General features: G+C 39.2%; 1 protein-coding gene across 1 annotated transcript in view; it reads left to right on the top strand.

Annotated features, from left to right (window-relative positions):
- The window catches only part of ZBTB8A (zinc finger and BTB domain containing 8A), a 65532-nt gene extending 58503 nt beyond the window's left edge, over positions 1 to 7029 (top strand). Inside the window, exons 4-5 of the mRNA XM_010595171.3 lie at positions 1031 to 1200; positions 2435 to 7029. Of these exons, the coding sequence (XP_010593473.1) occupies positions 1031 to 1200; positions 2435 to 2764 (500 nt within the window). The 3' untranslated portion in view covers positions 2765 to 7029. The remainder of the gene's footprint in view (positions 1 to 1030; positions 1201 to 2434) is intronic.
- Positions 7030 to 18253: the final 11224 nt, after the last annotated feature.

Consider the following 18253-nt stretch of genomic DNA (forward strand, 5'->3'; position numbering starts at 1 on the left):
ATAGAAATTGTTGAGATGACATATGTTTGGTTATATATAGTTACACAATCAAATTAAAAAAAAACATTTTGAATATATGAGTTTTAAAACAAAAAATTTAAGATCCCTGACATTTTTTTCACCTTAAAAAAAAAAAGTTACTGTGTAACAGAACTCAAATCCTTAAAAAGTCCAGACTTACCAGAATAGTTGAGACTAGAGGGCTCCCTGAGCTATCATCCTGAAATGTTCTGTAAACCTTGAGCCAAAACTATTCCATGAGGTCATCTTTCAGCTAAATAACAGATTGGTTCACAAAATAAACAATATCATCTGTGAGTACTGTGCGCCTTTAAGAAAATAATCTATATGAGACCAAATTGTCAACATTTACCCAAAAGCAAAAATGAGAAGGCAAGAGGGCACGGAAACTAGATTACTAGAAAAGGAACAACCAGAAAGGAAACAATGAAAAAATTGATGCACTGTGAAAAATATAACCAATGTCACTGAACAAATTATGTAGAAATTATTAAATGGGAACCTAATTTGCTGTGTAAACTTTCACTGAAAACATAACAAAATATTTTAATTAAAAAATAGACAAATACATGGAATGAAAAAAGTTACGAGTGTATCTAAAGTAAAGGCAAGGGAGTAAAAACATAAATAAAACAAGTTACTTGAAAGCTTTGCGTAAAGCTTAAATATTAAATACTTAAATGAATCACTTCAATAATATCCAGTTTTAAAATCAAGCATTACCTTTTTACATTTAAAATCTAGTGGATCTACAACATTAAGTAAAAGCATAAGTGTGGCAATCTATTAATTGTATCCAGACTTTGTCAATCTGTAAAATACTTTAGTTAACAAAATACACAGTATATATATTTAGGATGACATTGACCATCTAGTCTTAATAAAATTTCTTCTCCTTTTCTCCCACCCTTGGTGAGATGGAACTTACCAACTCTGTTTGGATTTCTTTGTATTATTGAAATTGTTACCGTGAACTTTCCAGTGATCTAATGAAACTGTCTCATGACAGACGATCTGCCCAGGATGCGATTCAAGTGCCCATACTGTACCCACGTGGTGAAGCGGAAAGCTGACCTAAAGCGTCACCTTCGTTGTCACACAGGTGAAAGGCCCTATCCGTGTCAAGCTTGTGGAAAAAGATTCAGCAGGCTAGACCATCTAAGCAGCCATTTTCGAACGGTATGTATATGCTTCTTCATTATTTTACTTCTTAAGAAATGTGTACACTTACCTGCTTTAGGGTAATCCAACTTATGAGGGAAATTTTTTCACATAACTATGTTAAAAAATTTTCCAACTTCATGTTTTTACTTTGTACATAATACATAATATGGGGGACACTATATATTTATATATATATACGATTCTTCTTTGAGACCTTGAAGTTGGGAATTTTGATACTAAATAGTTTTATATTTCCATTTTAATTCACTTAAAGTCTAATACATTTTTATATACTGGTCTTTGTAGAGCCAGAGACAACGTAAGCTGTGTAAATGTTTTAATGTCTACGTCGGAATCACTGCATTAGATACTCAGCATCTGCCAGTGGTTCTTGAGTCCCTACCTGGTTGAGTTTCAGTCTAGTTGCTGCTGTCCGGCCTCTCTCCACAACACCCCCTCTCCAGTCTCTCTTTATTTGGTCTCTAGTTTCATTAAGAAAGGGAACAAGGTGGGCAATAGAGCCTCTCCCCGTCAGAGACTTGACTGTCAGCGGTCGGAAAATTTCAGGGAATGGTTTATGAGGTAGTGACTTTGGAATTCTTCTACTGCTCGTCTTACAGCAAGAATTTTTTTTTCCAAAATCTGTGTTCTATATCTGGCACTTCTATTCCATTTATAAGAGCTCCTTTTTAATTTTAAAGGACAATGGAAAAACCTAAAGGGTCACTTAAGGTGATTTCTTCATTCATTGCTTTATACTAATTTCTTCAACAAATATGTATTGAGCACCTACTGTGTGTAAGAACCTGTTCTAAGTGCTAGGTATACAGCAGTGAGCAAAATTTCTGCCTTCATGAAGCTAGATTTTTTTTTTCAATTAAAAACAACTTTTTCTTACTACAAAAGCAATATATGTACATTGCAAAAAGTAAGAAAACAGATCAAAGTAGAAACAATAAAAATGATACATTTTTACCAACCAGATAGTACTGTTCTTAACACTGTCATATATTCTTCTAGAACTTCTTCTATGCATATATGAAAGCTGATGTTTAATATTTCTGTGATGTCAGCTCATCACCAAAACCCCGGATCTTTTTTAATAACAAGATACTCATTTAAGTTTAATACCTAGCCTTGAACATTTTAATACCTTGAACACTTTAAGTTTATGAACTGGTACCTAAAATATCCAGGTGTCCTGCTTTTGAAAAACCATTTTTTTATACCTATTGAAATCTCTACACAGATTCACCAGGCATGCAAACTAATCTGCAGAAAATGCAAACGCCATGTGACTGATCTGACGGGGCAAGTGGTACAGGAAGGAACCAGGCGCTACAGACTCTGTAACGAGTGCCTCGCCGAAGTTGGGATAGACAGCCTCCCCATCGATTTGGAAGAACAACGTCTTATGTCCCCGTCGGAAGGAGATAAGGATTCCAGATGGCACTTGAGTGAAGATGAGAATAGATCCTATGTGGAGATTGTAGAGGATGGTTCTGCTGATCTGGTCATACAGCAGGTCGATGATAGTGACGAAGAAGAAGAAAAGGAAATAAAGCCCAACATTAGGTAGCTGTAATGTGAACCAACAGAGCTGGCGTGTCTGTGATTTACACTGACTTCCTGTATCTCTCTCTTTACACGGGCAGAGTCTGGTTAACCAGCTTATATTGACAAAAGAAATGACCTGACATAACTTGCATGCTTTTCCGAACAGGCCATTGTGTCCAGTCTGAACTTTGTTGCCCTACAATATGTTGCTGCACTGGAAAGAAAGACCTAGCTTGAGTTGGCATGATGGATGAACAATTAATCCTTTTACTTTATTACAGAGGTACTTTTTTTTCTCCTAATAGTGGAAGATGTACTTACCAAATTTTTTTCAAAGAAAATATTTTAAGTAAATTGACCACAACCAAACTTCATGTAAGACAAGTTCAAGGTGCTTCAAAAATACATTAACTAAACCAATATCGAATTTTTATAGGGAACCAGGTAATAGCACATTTAAGGGTCTGGCACCCCACCTGACTGAACTAAGAAATCTTTGTGTTAATTTCAGATCTGAAACAACCTATTCCAGTATCTTAAGTGTTTTAGAAGTATGGCTGAAAACTAATAGAAAATATTTAAAATCATTCATATTTGAAAAGTTTTTCATTAATTAAAAAATTATATCGTCAGTACTGTTAAAACAAAAAATCTAAAGTGGGACTGACCCAAGATTGTGTACAGGGTTCACTTTCTTAAAGGAGGAAGCTAATGCTGCCTGAAAGTCAAGGTAATATGTGAAGACCTGTCAAAATAGCTCTCTTCTTCTCCTAAAGGAAGAAAGGAAAAAGAAAAAAAAAAAAAAACAGGAGGCTCTTAAGAATAATTTCTAACATTTATGTAGTGCTATATTATTTATAAAGTGCTCTCACACACATTATCTCACTTAATCAGCAAGGTAGATATTATCTCTGGTTTACAAATGAAGAAATTCAGGTCAGAAAGTTGAGCGGTGGGACGGTGATTAGACAGGCTGTGGTTTTAAACACAGGCTCCTTTCAGCTCTCCCCACACGGCTCCTGAAATAGCTGAGAATTAAAGTCAAGCCTCACCGACCTACAGTAATTATAAAAGTAAGCCAATCAGAATTAGAAGGCTTGAAAGAAGAGGAATTTACTCATCTTAAAAATATATATATATCTTAGAGTTATTCAAATAGTGCTCAGTGATGTCCCTACAGAACCTATTGACATGTTTTTATGTCGTTATTTATATGTAAATTTAAAATACTATAAAACTGCTTGAACAAGTTACCCTATTACATACTTTAAGCATTTTTGCTTATCTTGTTTATATAATATTTCAAAACAAACTTTCTTCCTAGGGTACGAAGTTAAGTTTAAACCCCTCCCCTGTATGAATTACCAAACATTCCAAAGTTACACCTAAATTGCAAAAACATGAGTGTTGCGCTAAAGATAAGGCCTAAGTACCAGAACTAAAGAAAAGAACTTTATAAAGGTCACTGCAGGTTATCACAGTGAAGCTTTATATATATTTTCATTTTGATAGCGGCTCCATGTGTTATACTGTATTTTTAAATGCCATGATCTATCTCAAGATGGTACTTTTTAATGTTATTTTGTCTTATTTTTTAAAGTGATTGTCCTTGATACCAACTTGTGGGTTAAAATGGTTAGTTTCAGAAAAATTTTTTATAAATGGATGAATAACCAATTTGTTTTATGGTACATAATGCGGAGACTTTAAGATTCCCCTGAAGGCAAATTGTTTCTAGACCTGATGGTATAGGTTGAGTTCATTGTTCTTCCACCATGACCACTCCTGAATCAGGAGTCTTAACATTTAAGCTATATCCAGATGAGGGAAGGAACCAGAGTGATGCTATACCTTTCAAAATTGTAACCTGATTTTTAGCAATGGGCCCAGTAGGAAAAATGGCCGATGTGAGCTTTATTCATAGAAATAAAGGAGTGCTTGCATGTGTATACTCTAACACACTTTAGTCTATGATCTAAATGTTCTTCTATGCTATTATCTTCTGCATGCAAACTTTACATACATGAGCATGAATGTCAGCAAAGCCCATTGAACACAGCACTTGTAGAATAACTGCCTTTCAGAAATAATGCTTTCCCATAATTGATTATAATAAGCACCAAGCAATCCCCACAAAACAGCTATCAATTCCACCAAACTAGTCAGCACATCTGTTCTATCATTTTAGTATCATAAAAGGGAGACATTTATGACATGTTTGTACATTGTAAATAATAACTCCAGGCATCATATCATATCTATGTAAGACTTTAAGAGACCAATTCTTTTCTAGAGTGAAACTATTAATGGTTTCTGAAGAAATGGAATTGTTTAGCTTTTAAACGTGTCAAAATATTACATAGGGGTATAATCTGTTTAAATAAGCTTTATTTATGCCAGGGATTTTTTTTTTTTTTTTTAATCAGAAAAGTAATGAATGGGAGTCGATTAGACCAGAGTTCGCTGACAGGAATGCCTATCCAACTCTATTGTCCTCAAGTATGTCTGGTTGATGGGCTAAAGTTTTGCATAAATGAAATATCACTGCAGCCATGTCTGGTATCTGGAGGAAGCAGGATCAGTGGTTTAAAATAATTTTACCTTTCCTTCAAATGAATTGCTTCACAGAGAAGTTCAATATTTAAGTGATAAACTTTTATTACCAGAGCTGCTTTGGTTAAAACCTTTTCATCTCCCACCCCATGAACCTTCCCCGAGACACCTCTACAGAGCTCAGGAGCACAGCTTTCAAAACCACTGAACTAGAAATTTCTTGAAATCCCTTTGAACATTACTATCTCTGTCCTTGTAAGCAGGCAACCATGGGATCTCTTTTAGACTAGCAGATTAATCCTTACCACACTATAGTCCTTCTAAATGTGGTTGTCGGGTCTTAAGACTTTTCAAGAACAAAATTTTCAATATTATGTTTTCGAGTGATGGAATCAAAACAAACATGGTTACCACCTTCATGTGGCCAAGTCACTGTTTAATGGATGAAAAAGTTTGATGTTTCAGTTATATATGAGTTCAGTACTCAGTTCATTAAAGTTGTTTTGCCAAGTCGTGGTAAGATATACTGAAATTTCCTCTCCTATTGTTTTTTGAATTTTTTTTTAGCCTTAAAATTAATAATATGGAAAATCACTAAAAACAGCACAGCATGAGTTGGTGTTACGTTTAACTAGGAAGGGTAATAACAATAGATGCAGGAGAACCTAAACAGAAAGTTCAAGGTTATTTTATATGAGAACGGATCAGTGTTACTATTTATCATTTACAGTGAAACCTGTGAGAGCTAGAACTCCACGGGACTGCCTTGTTTTTCCAAATCTCACGAGTTTTCCACCTTTGACAGGGTACAGTCTTACCACTTTTCTATTGCTTTCTATTCTATTGGAAAAAAGTTTTCCTTCTTCGACAGTTTTCTGCCTTACGCAGGTCCCCACTTTCACAGGCTTTACTGTATATAGCATTTTATATTTGCAAAATGTTTAATTTTTGTCACTTATTCTTTGCATATCTATGAAAGTTCAAAAATTGAGGCACCTAACAGTAAGATAACCCATTGAAACAATGGCAAAAATAGGACTTAGACGATTAGATTTTCTGAATCCTAGAATACCTACTGAACTCGCTGAGGTATATTGTGTATCACTCTATTTTATGAGATGACTTTATACAAATAACAGTAAATTGTTTTAAAGCTGACCTCATTGTGTGTGGATAAATCCTGTACAAAATAAATATTATGTAATGTAATGAATACAACTAGCTACAAGAGTGTTAATCATAAAATTCAGGTTATCACAGAAATGGCACTTTTTTAAAAATTTTTATTGTGCTTTAAGTGAAAGTTTATAAATCAAGTCAGTCTCTTATACAAAAGTTTATATACACCTTGCTGTATACTCCCAACTGCTCTCCCTCTAATGAGACAGCACACTCCTTCCCTCCACTCTCTATTTACGTGTCCATTCGGCAAGCTTCTGACCCTCTCTGCTCTCTTAATCTTCCCTCCAGACAGGAGATGCCAACATAGTCTCATGTGTCTACTTGATCGAAGAAGCTCATTCTTCACCAGTATCATTTTCTATCCCGTAGTCCAGTCCAATCCCTGTCTGAAGACTTGGCTTTGGGAATGGTTCCTGTCTTGGGCTAACAGAAGGTCTGGGGACCATGACCTCCGGGGTCCATCTAGTCTCAGTCAGACCATTAGGTCTGGTCTCTTTATAAGAATTTGGGGTCTGCATCCCACTGCTCTCCTGCTCCCTCAGGGGCTCTCTATTGCACTCCCTGTCAGGGCAGTCATCGGTTGTAGCCAGGCACCATCTAGTTCTTCTGGTCTCAGGCTGATGCAGTCTCTGGTGGCCCTTTCTGTCTCTTGGTCTCACAATTACCTTGTGTCTTTGGTGTTCTTCATTCTCCTTTGCCCCAGGTGGGTTGAGACTCATTGATGCATCTTAGATGGCAGCTTGCTAGCATTTAAGATGCCAGAGAAATGGCACTATTTTGCCAGTTGCTTTGTGTATTGTGAAGTATAATATTTTGTTTTGATACAGGTGATTCTCAACTATTCATGCTAATAGAGCCATGAATACCAAACCAAACCAAACCAAACCCAGTGCCGTCGAGTCGTTTCTGACTCATAGCAACCCTATAGGACAGAGTAGAACTGCCCCATAGAGTTTCCAAGAAGCGTCTGGTGGATTCGAACTGCCAACCCTTTGATTAGCAGCTGTAGCACTTAGCTACTACGCCACCAAGGTTTCCAAGAGCCATGAATAGGCCAGAAAAATGAACCTTCTCCCTACAGATCTTTTATTAATGCCAACAAAAAGTAGAATATTTAAGTATGATGTTAATAAACAATAAAGCACACATAGCAAGAGATACCAAGGAGCTCAAGTTTTTAAAGGCAAAATATTTTGAAATGTACCTACCTAAATCAACTTGACTGCAGCTGGTTTGGGTTTTATTTGTACTTATTTAAATAGCATGATAAACACTTCTTCCCATCCCTTTTTGATTTTTTTACACTGGCAAAAGCTATGTGCCCATGGATACTTTATCACCTTTAGATGATAGGAAACCAGTGACCATAGTAATGACAGTCACCTCTTCATCTTTTGGCTTGATTTGATCATTCGAAAACAGCTTGGAAAGGACATCTAAGGATATATTATACTTTATCTGCATTCTTTCAGATTTTTATATGCCATCTGTAATTCCATGTATAGTTTCTTAATTTTTATCATTGAGATATCTTCTAATTCCTTGTTATTACCTAATTTAAAAAGAAAAAGAGTTGACATTGAGTCAATTCCAACTCAAGGTGACCTCATGTGTTTCAGATTAGGTTTTCAATGGCTATAATCCTTTGGAAGGAGCGTTGGTGGTGCAGGGGTTAAGTGCTCGCCTGCTAACAGAAAGGTCAGTGGTTCAAATCTGCCAGGCTCTCTGTGGGAGAAAGATGTGGCAGTCTGCTTCCATAAAGGTTTACAGCCTTGGAAACCCTATGAGACAGCTCTGTTCTGTCCTGTGATGTCGCCATGAGTCGGCATTGACTCGACGGCAACAGGTTTGGGGGTTATTTTGGTCATCTTTTGGAAGGAGGTCACCAGGCCTTTCTTCTGAGGTACCTCTGGGTAGATTTGAATCATCACCCTTTGGGTTAGTAGCTGAGTGCTTGACTGTTTGTGCCTACTTAATTCCTTAACTAAAAATTAACTTACTTTTATTCAAACCGTAAGGGAAAGAATTAGAACATTTTTGCCTAGGCCAGTGATTCTCAACCCTGGCTATGCATTAGAAGCACTTGGGGAGCTTTTAAAAATACAGATGCTTAGCAAAATCAGAATCTGGGGGCTTGGCCCTGGGTGTTTTGTTTGTTTGTTTGCTTAAGTTTCCTGGTGTTTCCTATGTGCAAAATAGGTCCCCCATTCAAGGTTTCCCTCTGCCCTTCCCATCGAGATGCTAGAGGTTGGCAGTAGGACCACTGGACTTTTCAGTCCACTGGTTCTCAATCCTAAAATTAAGGAAACTGTAAAACAGTCCAGGAATATATTAATGTTTTTGAAATTTCAAGATACAATGTGCCCATTATCTAGTTAGTTTAAAAAAAAGTCAAACCTGTTGTCGTGAGGTCGATGCAGACTCACGGTGACCTCAGGGATCAGAGCAGAACTGCGTCCCACAGGGCTTTCAACGACTCATCTTAGGAAGCAGGTCTCCAGGGTTTTCTTCTGAGGAGCCACTGAATGGATTCGAACGGATTAGAACTGCCAGCCTTTCAGTTAGTAGCCAAGTACAAACCATTGATGCCACCCAGAGAACTAGGAACAAATAATAGGGGTGCTCTAAAACACTAGGTAGGCTTAATCCATTTTTACTTCAGGACATACTTGGCATTTTATGTCCTGGTGGTGAAGTGGCTAAAGCATTTGACTGCTAACTGGAAGTTCAGTGGTTTGAAACCAGCAACGGCTTCGGCTCCGTGGGAGAAAGATGTGGCAGTATGCTTCCGTAAAGATTCACAACCTTGGAAACCAGTGGGGTCGCTATGAGTCAGAATCAACTCAACAGCGGTAGGTCTGGGGTGTTTTTCTTTTTTATTCCATTCTGGGAATTTACATAGTACTTCAGACTGATAAAAGAATTCTATTATAAATTGTTGTTGTTAGGTGCCATGGAGTTGGTTCCAATTCATAGTGACACTGTGTACAGCAGAATGAAGCACTGCCCGGTCCTGTGCTATCCTCACAATCACTGCTATGTTTGAGCCCGTTGTTGCAGCCACTGTGTCAGTCCATCTCGTTGAGGGTTTTCCTCTTTTTCACTCATGCTCTACTTTACCAAGCATGATATCCTTCTCCAGGGACTGGTCCCTCCTGATAACATGTCCAAAGTACGTGAGACAAAATCTGGCCATCCTCCCTTCTGAGGAGCATTCTGGCTGTACTTCTTCCAAGACAGATTCGTTCATTCTTCTGGCATTCCATGGTATATTCAATATTCTTCACGAGCACCATAGTTCAAATGCATCAGTTCTTCTTTGGTTTTCCTTATTAATTGTCCAGCTTTCACATGCATATGAGGTCACTGAAAATACCATGGCTTGGGTCAGGTGCACCTTCGTCCTTAAAGTGACATTTCTTGCTTTTGAACACTCTAAAGATGTCTTTTGCAGCAGATTTGCCCAATGCAATACATTGTTTGATTTCTTGACTGCTGCTTCCATGGGCATTATTGTGGATCGAAGTAAAATGAAATCCTTGACAACTTCAATATTTTCTGCATTTATCATGATGTTGCTTATCGGTCCAGTTGTAAGGATTTTTGTTTTCTTTATGTTGGGGTGTAATCTGTACTGAAGGCTGTAGTCTTTAATCTTCATCAGTAAGTGCTTCAAGTCCTCTTTGCTTTCAGCAAGCAAGGTTGTGTCATCTGCATAACCCAGGTTGTTCATGAGTCTTCCTCCAATCCTGATGTCCCAGTTCTTCATACAGTCCAGCTTCTTGGGTTATTTGCTTGGGTTATCTGATTGAATAAGTATGGTGAAAGGATACAACCCTGATGCACACCTTTCCTGATTTTAAACCCCAGGCAGTATCCCCTTGTTCTGTGTGAATGACTGACTCTCAGTCTGTGTGCAAGTTTTTCAAGAGCACAATTAAGTGTTCTGGAATTCCCATTCTTTGCTATGGCATCCATAATTTGTTATGATCCATACAGTCAAATGCTTTTACATAGTCAATAAAACACAGTAAACATCTTGCCGGTATTCTCTGCTTTCAGCCAGTGTCCATCTGGCATCAGCAATGATATCCCTCGTTGCACGACCTCTTCTGAATCTCGCTTGAATTCCTGGCAGTTCCCTGTCAATGTATTGCTGCAACTGTTTCTGAATTATCTTCAACAAAATTTTACTTGTGTGTGATATTGATGATACTGTTCGATAACTTCTGCATTCTGTTGGATCACCTTTCTTTGGAATGGGCACAAATATGGATGTCTTCTAGTCAGTTGGCCAGGTAGGGGTCTTCCAAATTTCTTGGCATAGACAAGTGAGCACTCCAGCATTGCATCATTTGTTGAAATATCTTTATTGGTATTCTGTCAATTCCCAGAACCTTGTTTTTCACCAGTGCCTTAAGAACAGCTTGGACTTCTTCGTTCAGTACCATTGATTCTTGATCATATGCTACTTCCTGAAATGGTTGAATGTTGACCAGTTCTTTTTGGTACAGTGACTCTGTGTATTCCTTCCGTCTGCTTTTGCTGCTTCCTGTGTTTTTCAATACTTTGCCCATAGAATTCTTCAGTATTGCAACTCGAGGCTTGAATTTTTTCTTCATTTCTTTCAGCTTGAAAAATGCTCAGGGTGTTCTTCCCTTTTGGTTTTTTAACTCCAGGTCTTTGCACATTGCATTATAGTACTTAATCTTCTCAAGCCGTCCTTTGAAATCTTCTGTTCATCTCTTTTCACTTCATCATTTCTTCTGTTCGCCTTAGCTACTTGACATCCAAGAGCAAGTCTCAGAGTCTCTTCTGACATCTATTTTGGTCTTTCCTGTCTTTAACGACCTCTTGCTTTCTTCAAGAATGATATCCTTGATGTCATCCCACAACTTGTCTGGTCTTCAGTCCTCAGTGTTGAGTGCCTCAAATCTATTCTTGAGTTGGTCTGTAAATTCAGGTGGGATATACTCAAGGTGGTACTTTGGCTTTTGTGGACTTATTATAATTTTCTTTGGCTTCAACTTGAACTTTCATATGAGCAATCGATAGTCTGTTCTGCAGTTAGCTCCCTTGTTCTGACTAATGATATTGAGCTTCTCCATGTATTTTCACAGATGTAGTTGATTTGATTCCTGTGTATTCCATCTGGTGAAGTCCATGTGTGTCGTCGCCGTTTATGTTGTTAGAAAAGGTATTTCCAGTGAATCAGTCATTGGTCTTGCAAAATTCTATCATGTGATCTCTGGTGGTGTTTCTGTCACCAAAGCCATATTTTCCAACTACTGATGCTGCTTCTTTGTTTCCAATTTACATTCTATTCAACAGTAATAATCAATGCATCTTGATTGCATGTTTGATCAATTTCAGACTGCAGAAATTGGTAAAAATCTTCAGTTTCTTCATCTTTTGCATTAGTGGTTGGTGTGTAAATTTGAATAATAGTCATATTAACTGGTCTTCCTTGTAGGCATATGGATATTATTCTATCACTGACAGCGTCGTACTTCAGGATAGATCTTGAAATGTCCTCTTTGACAATGACCACAACGCCGTTCCTCTTCAGTTTGTCATTCCTGGCATAGTAGACCATATCATTGTCTGATTCGAAATGGCCAATAATAGTCCATTTCAGCTCACTAATGCCTAGGATATCTATCTTCAAGGGTTCCATTTCATTTTTGACTTTTTACAATTTCCCTGGATTCATACTTCCTATATTCCATGTTTCGATTATTAATGGATGTCTGCAGCTATTTCTTCTCATTTTGAGTTGTGCCACATCAGCAAATATAAGTTCCGAAAGCTTGACTCTATCCACGTTATTAAGGCCAGCTACTTTGAGGAGGCAGCTCTTCCCCAGTCGTATTTTGAATACCTTCCTCCGTGAAGGGCTCATCTTCCAGCACTACGTCTGACAATGTTCCACTATTATTCATAAGGTTTTCACTGACCAGTTTTTTTAGAAGTAGATTGCCAGGTCCTTCTTCCTAGTCTGTCTTATTCTGGAAGCCCTGCTGAAACCTGTCCACCATGGTTGATCCTGCTGTTATTTGAAATACCAGTGGCATAGCTTCCAGCATCACAGCAACGCACAAGCCACCACAGAGCAACAAACTGACAGACATGTAGTGACTATGAAGAGTATGTGACTAAAATACTATATCCTGAAATTCTGCAGGTTTTAATATTTTCTGTCTTTGAAACCAAGGCCCCATCTCAAATTACTATACAAACATCTGTTGGTCATGTCAGTCTATTTATTAAACAAGATTAAAGGAAATTAATCTGATATGAATATGTTCAAATATAAATGTGTATGTATGTCCATATGTGTACACACACAAATACATATACACGTGTACATGTATGTGCCATTTAATCTCAGCAGAGGAGCATTTCCTTAGCTTTCTTTTGATCATATGCTATTCATGTCACCAACTGTTTCTCCCATGGACACTGTCATCTTAGGATATCGATATATGAAATAAAGAGTAACTAATTTAATCTCTTAAATAAATGATTCCCTCTCTAACAGACTAACTTGCCCAAGACATTGATGAAGCAAAAATAGTTCAGTAATAGAACTTATGCCTCCCAGATGCTTACTCCAGATTTTAGCTAAATTCCCTCTATAAAATGAGGCAAATTTGTAGTAAATGATTACTCAGACATGTAGCTTAAATTACTTGGAAAGAAGAAAAATTTCAACTTAAAATCATTAAAACAATTCAATTACATTAACTGATAGTTAAACACAGCAACCTGATAATGTGTTTTGGACAAGCAAAATAGGTAAAAATTTGGGAAGTTGAGAAAAACTATACACAAAAGATTCAACAGGGGAAAAAAATTAATTTTGTTTCTAACCTGTGCAAAAGAAAACAGTGAACTAGGATGGTTTTTAAAGATTATATAAGCATATATTAAGCTGGTAAAAATGATTTTATTATTATAGGCTCCAGAATCCTGAATATTAAAAAGATTTTTATGTTGTTTCTTTTAAAAAAAAAAAAGCTGTGTTTGCCTGGAGTAACAGGAAGGAGAGTCAGGAATAGGAGGAGGATATGGAATGTGTGGCTAATTGCCTCCATGAATAACTGCCTCCTTTGCCATGAGATCAGAACTGGATGGTGCCCGGCTACCATTACTGAACATCTTGATCAAAGATTCTATAGAAGAATCCTGATCAGAAGGGAAAAAATGCAGAACAGAATGTCAAATTCTTATGGACTCCAGACTTTCTGGAGCCCTGGAGGTTGGATGAACTCCTGGAACTATGGCCCTGAGGTAATCTTTAAACCAAAAATATCCCCTGAAGTCTTCCTAAAACCAATTAATAGTTTAGCTTAACTACAATATCTGCCTTGAGCATTATGCTGTTTTAAGATCTATTTTTATGGGATCAAATTGACAAGAGCAACTAGAAAGATTAGATAGGAACCTTGGGGACAGTGAGTGTATATTAATGGAGGAGGACTAACTCAGAAAAGGACTGTGAGAATGGTTGCGCAACTCAGAGAATGTAATCTGTGTCACTGAATTGTACACGTAGAAACTGTTGAATTGGTATTTGAGTGTTTTTTTTTAAAGAGGCCCAGAACATTCCCCAAGCACTGGGAAACTCAATTGCTACAGATTAGAATCCCATCAATGAATCAAATTAAACCATTTTTCATTCAAGTTAAACTAATACTGTTACTGTATGTCACTGAGTCGAATTCTACTCGTAGTGACCCTATATGACAGAGTAGAACTGCCCCATAGGGTTTCCTAGGCTCCAGTCTTAACGGGAGGAGATCACTGGGTCTTTTCTCCCTTGGAGCCAGTGGTGAGTTCAAATCTCTGAGCTTTTCGATAGCAGCCGAGTGCTTACCCATTGCACCACCAGGGTTCCTTAAACTAATACTAGAGAAGAACTCAATACTAAGATTTGTTAAAGAAGCCTTCAGACAAATTTGGAAACAAAAGTAAATTTCTTCTTTGTTTCAAGTATCACCATTTAAAAAAAAAAAAACACTGAAAATAAAGCACAACTTTTCAATAAAGTAGCATTGTCATTCCCACTTTTAAAGTTGTATTTGCAATCCATACATGACAAATATATCCCTTCAGCAGTCTGTATACACAGACACTCCCCTACTTAGTCTCCTACAAAATAAGTTCTTCCAGTGATGGAAATGGCATTTTCTTGCATAATTCAAAAAGGTTAAATAGTGAAATACATACTGTGTCTTTTGTTATGTGTTTGAATTGACAAAACTTCTTTTGCCTGGAGGAAAAAAAAAATCCACAAGGAACACAGCAGTGGAAAGCAATGCCTGTAAGCGTTAGCCCTGGATGCTCCAATGTTTTGGATCCATGTTAAACAAAAGTCTAGTTTTTTTCCCCTGTACCCAGCGACGGTATTTATTTACGCTCAGGTGGGAGACCAGCGTGGCTTATTTCAGGGAAGACTGCACCAGTGAGTGGGATTAATGGGTTGGAATCTTCTCCTTCCCTGTGGCTTTTCCTTCTCAGTCCCATTTTGTACCACAACTACTTTTTCTGGAAAGTCATTCACACAGTCCTGCCCCTACAGGACCTTTAGCATCCTAAACCCCTGGCCTATCAGAAAAAAAAAGTTGCCATTGAGTCCATTCCAACTTAATGGCAACCCCAGGTGTGTCAGAGTAGAACTGTGCGCCACAAGGTTTTCAGCGGCTGGTTTTTCAGAAGTAGATCACCAGGCCTTTCTTCTGAGTGCTTCTAACCTTTCTGTTCGCAGCCTATGGAGTTAAGAGTTTGCCCCACCCCCAGCTCCAGCCTACCTGACAACCCTAAATCTAGATCCTGAGCTAAGGGGTGGGAAAGAACAGAAAATTTTATGTCATGTGTCATCACCATCATCACCCATTACTGTTGAGTCGGTTCCAACTCGTAGCAACCCTAGAGGACAGAGTAAGAACTCTGCCCCATAGGGTTTCCAAGGAGTGCCTGGTGGATTTGAACTGCTGACCTTTTGGTTAGCAGCTGTAGCTCTTACCCACTGCACCACCAGGGTTTCCATGTCATGTGTAGTGGGCGCCAAATAAAGAGCCCACGTTTGCCAAGTACCGACTAGATTCCAGTCCTCTGAGGCAGGCACTTTCACTATCCCCATTTAAAACTGGAGGAACTGCATAAGTAGTTGAATGACCAACAAGTCACTCCATTACTCAGAGGGGCAGTGGCGATTCGAACCCATGCAGTAGTATGCCTTACCAGTGCCTAAAACTGGCATCCTGTGCCACCCTGCTGCCAGGGACAGCTAGTTTATTTTATCCCAACTATACAAAAAATTATTTTTGGTGTTACTTTAGGTTACAATATTGTATTTTGTGTAACAAAGTGACTCATTGCCTTAGGAGCCTGAAGTGGTGTCACTAGGAGGGTGCAGATGGCACCCCATGATACTATGGGGGGGTGAAACCAAAATGACCCCAGGGTCCCTGGCTGTGGCAGCATGGGTGGGTGAGCTGGTGCTGCCGCCTGGAGGGGTAGGGAGGAGCCCTGTGCTGGGGCAAAGTGGGCTAGGCCACTCGCCCACTAGGGTGGTGTTCGCTGGCCGGCCTCGCCCACCAGGCGGGGCAGTGACACCATGACTTACCACACTGGGTAACACCAACCCTAGTGATGCGACTGGGAGTCCCCTCAGTCACCTTTGGCCCTTTCTACCCTCTCCCCTACTTTTACCCCACCAATGGGGCCATGCCTAAAGCCTTCACCCCTACTAGGGCAACACTTAGTAGAAAGGTGGGACCTAGGGGCAATTAAAGCTTTGGGTGCCCCAGGAGTTTGTACCAAGCCAATAGGAACCCTGAAAAGGATGGAGGGGCAGGGAGGGAGGACCCAGACAGCCTGGAGAGAATGACTTCCACTCCCAAAACAGACTACTGCTTGTCAGACTAGCTAGGGGCACCTCCCTCAGCCTGCCTTTTCTTATTTCTTTCTTCCTTTCCTCCTTTCCTTCTCTTCTCTTCCTCCCTCTCTCCCTTTCTCCCTACCTTTCTTTATGAGGAGGTCATAACTGTTTAAGAGAAACACCAAGCATCAGATGTTTTAATTCAACAGCCCTGTTAGGTAGGTATTATTTGGCCATTTTACAGATAAAGACTCGATGCTTCGAGTTCACCACTCTTGGCCAAAGGGTTAGGAAATTAAAGAAGAAAATGAAACAGAGGCCTTGGCTCCTACCTTTTCATATGTAGCACACACAGATACTATTATCCACATTTTGGAAGGTGAGACATTTATAATGACTTCTGGAATCCCTTCCATGTGCAAGGCAAAAGAATGAAATGAAGTCCTGGAGGAGCTCCACATTCCAGCTGGGGAGAAAGCTTGTTGTTAGCTGCCTTTGAGTCAATTCCAACTTACGGGGATTACATGGAGAGTAGAACTGTTCATAAGGTTTTCATGGCTGTGACCTTGCCAGAAGCAAAGCGCTAGGCCTGTCTTCCAAGGCACCTCCGGGTGAATCGCCAACTTTTCGCCTAGTCCAACACTTAACCATTTGCGCCACCCAGCCACCTGGTCAGTAACGATGTAAGGTAGAAAGTAGCAAGTGCCTGGAAGTACATCAACTTAATTATGCAGCAAAGATCTTAGTATCTACCATTTGCACCACCTCCAAGCACCCAGATCCCTAGACAGAATTCAAGCAAATAATTTGAGTAGGGAGGAGATCACATTTGTTAGTTTCGTTTTTACATAAAAATGAATATAGATGACAAAAATGGCCCTTAATCATACCACAGAAATAACCTCTGCTGGTATGAAAAAGAAAAAAAAAGATAATTTTGAGCCATACTTTGAAGAATGGAAAGGAGATTCAGTTAGGAAACTATTACAACAATGAAAAGAGCGTTGATCAATTAAGAAAAACTAGTAGATGAGTATAAAAACAAACAAAAAACTCACTGCGGTCGAGTTGATTCTGACTCATAGCCACCCTGTAGGACAGAGTAAAACTTCCCCACAGGATTTCCAAGGTAAATCTTTATGGAAGCAGACTGCCACATCTTTCTCCCACAGAGCAGCTGGTGGAGTCAAACCACCAACCTTCCGGTTAGCACCCAAGCGCTTTTACCACTGTGCTACCAGGGTTCCTTAGTAGATGAGTGTAGGGAATGGAAATGTGGGAAGAGTCCAAGACAACTCCAGTCTGGGGGCAGGAAAGATGAAGGTGCTGTTAATAGAAATAAGGAACACGGAATTTGGAAATGGAAACTTGACATTAAGATTCCTCTCCCCCATGGTTTCAGGGGACATCTAAGTCAATTGGCATAATAAAATCTATTAAGAAAACATTCTGCATCCCACTTTGTAAGAGTGGCATCTGGGGTCTTAAACGCTAGCAAGCAGCCATCTAAGATGCATCAGTTGGTCTCAACCCACCTGGATCAAAGAGAATGAAGAACACCAAGGACACAAGGTGATTACGAGCCCAAGAGACAGAAAGGGCCACATGAACCAGAGACTACATCATCCTGAGACCAGAAGAACTAGGTGGTTCCCGGCTATAACCGACGACTGCCCTGACAGGGAACACAACAGAGAACCCCTGAGGGAGTAAGAGAGCAGTGGGATGCTGACCCCAAATTCTCATAAGACCAGACTTAATGGTCTGACTGAGACTGGAAGGACCCCGGTGGTCATGGCCCCCAGACCTTCTGTTGGCCCAGGACAGGAACCATTCCCGAAGCCAACTCTTCAGACATGGATTGGACTGGACAATGTGTTGGAGAGGGAT

The sequence above is a fragment of the Loxodonta africana genome, chromosome 3, assembly GCF_030014295.1.
Source record: "Loxodonta africana isolate mLoxAfr1 chromosome 3, mLoxAfr1.hap2, whole genome shotgun sequence".
NCBI classification, from domain to species: domain Eukaryota; kingdom Metazoa; phylum Chordata; class Mammalia; order Proboscidea; family Elephantidae; genus Loxodonta; species Loxodonta africana.